This window comes from Numida meleagris, unplaced genomic scaffold (genome assembly GCF_002078875.1).
Source record: "Numida meleagris isolate 19003 breed g44 Domestic line unplaced genomic scaffold, NumMel1.0 unplaced_Scaffold384, whole genome shotgun sequence".
NCBI lineage: Eukaryota > Metazoa > Chordata > Aves > Galliformes > Numididae > Numida > Numida meleagris.
The window spans coordinates 42074-46870 of NW_018364607.1; the positions used below are offsets into that span (position 1 = coordinate 42074).

Consider the following 4797-nt stretch of genomic DNA (forward strand, 5'->3'; position numbering starts at 1 on the left):
CATTTCCAGCTGCAGTTCCCCCCCCAGGGGCCCCCCGCCCCGGCCCTGCACCTAACAGCAGAGCAGCAGAGGAGCTTTCAGATGGTCCCGGGCCAATTCCAACCCCTCTCAGCAATCCCAAATCCCGCTCCTCAGCAGAAGCAAATTCTGGACAGGTTCCAGCAGGTAAATGAGTGCCACCGAGGGCCGGGGTCGTCGTTCCGCTCGGTGTAGGGCAGCGCCGGGGGCACGGTGCCTCTGCGGCGCGAGCGTGGCCCTGCGTGTGCGGGCAGCGGGGGGACCCGAGGCGGAACCCCGACCCAAAGCAGGACCTGGAGCCAAAACCAAGCCGAACCCGAAAGAAATCTGAAGCCAAGCCGTCCCCGAACGGCCCAAAAACCCAAAGTGAACCCAGAGCCACCCCAAACCCGAGCTCAAACCAAACCCAAAGCAGAGCTGAATCCAAACCAAACCCGACCCAAAACCAAACCCGCACCAAACACGATCCCAAACCCAACCCAAGCCAGCCCGCTTCCTCCCAGCGGTCGCACCCGACGCCGAGCAGTTGGCACCAGCGCCGGCCCCACGCAGCTCAGGGGCCGTGGGCCGCTGGTTCCGTGGGGCTGAGCCCACGGCGATGGCTCCGAGCGCATCGAGGCGTGACACGTCCCCCTGCGCCCTCGTCCCCTGGGTGTATTTGTGCTGCAGATTGGGTCCCCCGGCGCCGCGCTGCGCACAGCATCGCGCACACCGTAATGTTTAGCGCTCACAGGAGAGGATCCGCCAGGGAAATGAGGCGTTAGTGGCTTTTAATTAAGAGGACGTGTTGCGGCGACAGATTAACCTGTCCCCAAGAGCCGCCGTGCCCCACAGCGCGCGGAGCCAGTCCCTGTGGGACCGGCGCTTTGGGGAGCGCTGGGGCTGCGTGCCCTCCACGGTGCCGAGGCCTTGTTAGTGCTCGCCTAATGAAGCGCCTGGGAAAAACGAGGAGAAACGCCAGACTCGGAGGGGGAAGAACAGGCAATGAAAGGGACAGCGCTTTGAGCTTGGTGCATTTAATTGCAGGTTCATTAAGAGGAACTCCCCTCCGGGCGCCCCGTTTGCGCGGGATCCTGTGGCTGTGGGCTCTCGGGGTCTGGAGGGCGCGTGCTCGGCCGGCATCAATTCTGCTCCTTTTGTGCCCCTGTCTCAGCGCTGAGCTCTGTGCGCAGAACAGGAGCCAACGGGGAACGGGAGACGCGCTCTGCTCCTCGGTGTCGGTGCCGGGCAGAACCGAGGCACCCGAAAGCGCCGCGAGCGGTTTGGGGGCACGGTGCTCACCTTCTGCCTCTCGTCCCACGCAGGTGCCGCAGGGGATCATTCTGCAGACGAAGCAGCAGACTCCCACCAGCCAGGCCTCCCCGGTGCTGAGCCAGTTCAGCAGCCAGTCCTCCTCCGTCCTGGTCAGCAGCCAGGGGCAGCCGGTGACGGTGACGGCAACGCCGGCCCCCGCGCACAGCCACGCGCCCGCCGCCGGGCCGCCCTCCACCGCAGGTGCGTGCCAAGAGGGAATTTGGGACCCGTCGTTTTGGGTTAGGGCGCGCTGCGGGGATTTTCGAGGCACCTTCGCCTTGCTCCCTAAAAGCCAAATTCAGCGAGCTGTTAGCAGCTGTAGAGCCAACGTTCTGCTGCTCCTACCAGCGCGCGGTTCTGGGTGGTACAACCGTACAGCTCGCTTGCACTCGTGTTTTTGGAAGTGTGAGACTGGAGCTAGCTTTTAGATGCGTCGCTCCGCTTGACTTTCACGCCAACGTGGGTTTATTTGTTGTGTCTAGACAGCAGAGTAAGGCATGCTTCTGTCAGCTGCTTTCTGTAGGCTCATGAGTTGGGTTGGTTGAGTTGGGTTGGTTGGGTTGAGTTGGTTGAGTGGGGATGTGTTGGTTGGGGTAAGGTTGGGCTGGTTGGGGTGGAGATGAGTTGGGTTGCATTGAGTTGGGTTGGTTGAGTTGAGTTCAGTGGGGTTGTGTTGGTTGGGGTGGGGATGGGTTGGGTTGAGTGGAGATGAGTTTGGGTTGGTTGGGTTCAGTGGGGATGAGTTGGGTTGGTTGGGTTGACTCGGGTTGAGTTGTGTTGAATTGGTTGGGTTGGGTTCAGTGAGGATGAGTTGGGTTGGATTGGTTGGGTTGATTGGGGTTGTGTTGGGTTGGGTTGATTGGGGATGGGTTGGGTTGGTTGGGTTGATGGGGGAGGTGTTGGGTTGGGCTGAGTGGGGATAAGTTGGCTGGGTTGAGTTGAGTTGGGTTGAGTGGGGATAAATTGGTTGGGTTGAGTCAAGTTGGGTTGTGTTGGGTTGGTTGGGTTGAGTGGGGGTGAATTGGATTGAGTTGAGTTGGGTTGAATTGAGTGGGGTTGGTTGCGATGAGTTGAGTGGGGATGAATTAGATTGGGTTGAGTTGGGTTGAATTAGGTTGGCTGGTCTGGGTTGAGTAGGGATGAATTAGATTGGGTTGAGTGGGGCTGAATTGAGTGGGGTTGAATTGAGTGGGGTTGGTTGGGTTGTGTTGGTTGGGGATGAATTGCATTGAGTTGAGCGGGGTTGAATTGAGTTGGGTTGGTTGGGTTGGGTTGGTTGGGGATGAATTGGATTGAGTTGAGTGGGGTTGAATTGAGTGGGGTTGAATTGAGTGGGGTTGAATTGAGTGGGGTTGAATTGAGTGGGGTTGAATTGAGTGGGGTTGAATTGAGTGGGGTTGGTTGGGGATGAATTGGATTGAGTTGAGTGAGGTTGAATTGAGTTGGGTTGGTCAGGTTGGGTTGAGTGGGGATGAGTTAGATTGGGTTGAGTTGGGTTAAACTGAGACAGAGGCATGGGCTGCGCTTTCAAGTCTTCCTCGTGGTCAGATAACGAAGCCAATCGGTGCCAGGCAAAGCGAGGGCTGACCTGGGTCCACCGGAACGGGACGCCGGCGCAATCCGGGCCAACGCTGCTCGTTAGCTGACCCGGCACCTAACGCGGCACCCTGCCCGCTCTGTGTCCCGTAGGTGGCACCGCCCCGGCTCCCGCCGACGCCAAACCCTTCTCCAGCACCGCCGTGCCCAGCACCGCCGGGAAGGGGCCCGCGGCCACGGGGAAACCGGGCGCGTCGCTGGCGATGCCGCAGCCGGTTCAGGTGAGAACGAGCCGCTCGCCGGGGGGGAAAGCGTTGCTCCTTTCTCCCGGAGAGAATGAATTACTTCACGCCGGCTTCTTGAGCTGTCGCTGCCACGGCAAACAGCCGCGCTCTCTCTGTGCCTCCCGCAGACCAAGCCGGGCGTGATCAGCTCCGTCTCGGGCCTGAACCTGGGCAAGGGCCCGCTGCAGATCCAGGTGGTGGGGAAAGGATTGCCGCAGCTCGTGCCCTCGGTGCCGGGCCAGCAGCTGGTGAGCTCGGCCAACGCGCGGCGGGGGAAGGGGAGCTCCTGCAGGGAGCTGATGCGTGGCTGGTTCCTGCGTCCTGGTTGGGGGCGAGAGTCCGTCCTGGTTGGGGACGAGTGTCCGTCCTGGTTGGGGACGAGAGTCCGTCCTGGTTGGGGATGAGAGTCTGTCCTGGTTGGGGATGAGAGTCCGTCCCCAAACCGCTCTGTCCCGGGCGAGCAAAGCGTTGCTCCGCGCTTCCCATCCCTGTCCGGCCGCGCTTTCTCCTTCTGCTCGGTTCTGAAGCAATCAAACCCGTTCCCTGCCCGCGTCGAGCGGTCCCGGCCTTCCCAGCTCCCTGTCCTGACCCCCCAGCTCCCCGACAAAACCCGCGCGGTGCCCGCGTGCCGCCCTCACCCGCGTTCTCTCTTTCCCCCAAGTATGACAGCAAGCTGGGAAGCCTGAAGAAAACTCCCACACTACAGCCCAGCAAAGAAGCCTGGTGAGTGCGGCAGGGGCAGGGGTTGGGCCTGGAGCGTTACAAGGCAGCGATGCTGGGGGGCACCATGGGGGGGTTGGGTGACGCCGCGCAGGGGGAGCACCCAGCTGAGGGCCCATGGGTGCTGCCTCTCCCTGGGAGGCGTGACACTGTCATCCGGCAGTGTCAGAGAGCGCTGCTCCTTGGGGGTTTTCCTCCCAAATCCTCGCGTGGCTCTTCCTCGTCCCAAGCACGGAGCGCGGCCTGGCCCCGTTTCACAGCGCGGAAGCCGGGAGTTCTACATGCCGAGCTCCGCGGCAGCTCCCTGCCTCTCTTCTCTTGCAGCTTCTTGGAGCAGCTGCACAAACATCAGGGGGCAGTGCTGCACCCCGACTACAAGAGCTCCTTCCACTCCTTCGAGGACGCCGTGCAGAGGCTGCTGCCCTACCACGTCTACCAGGGCACGCTGCCCTCCGCCCAGGACTACAGGAAGGGTGAGCTCTGCCTCGCGGCGACGGGCGGGCGTTGCCAGCAGAGTTAGGCACAGCTTTTTTTTTTTTTTTAAAGAAAAAGGGGGAAAAAAAAGCGTGTTTTATTAGTACTAAAAAAGGAGAAGCTGTCCGTGCCTTCGCTCTGGAAAAACATAAATTCCCAGGGCGCCGCGTGCCCGAGCTTTGCCAGGGTTTCTGACATGACGTTTTCCAGCGCTCCGTTAAAGAGGTTTCAGCGCGGGGCTTTGAGAAACCACTCGAGCACGGCCCCGAGCCGGCGGTGCGGGCGCTTCGTGACCCCCTGGGGTCTCGCAGCAATTAGGAATTAGCGGGGAATCCTTTGGTCGGGGTGGGTTTTCCCAAAGCCCCTGCCCCAAGGAGCTGCCCCCCAACCCCCACTCAGCGCTGCCCCCCGCAGCCGGGTGGGGTGCGGGAAGGAGCTGCGAGGTGGGGGAGGAAACAGCTGCGGGAGGGCC

General features: G+C 61.4%; 1 protein-coding gene across 1 annotated transcript in view; it reads left to right on the forward strand.

The window, feature by feature from the left end:
- The window catches only part of BICRA (BRD4 interacting chromatin remodeling complex associated protein), a gene marked incomplete in the record, with an annotated part of 30062 nt that overhangs the window by 22039 nt on the left and 3226 nt on the right, over positions 1-4797 (forward strand). Inside the window, 6 exon segments of the mRNA XM_021383387.1 lie at positions 10-165; positions 1323-1512; positions 3001-3128; positions 3260-3379; positions 3793-3854; positions 4176-4324. Coding sequence (XP_021239062.1) covers positions 10-165; positions 1323-1512; positions 3001-3128; positions 3260-3379; positions 3793-3854; positions 4176-4324 — 805 coding nt within the window.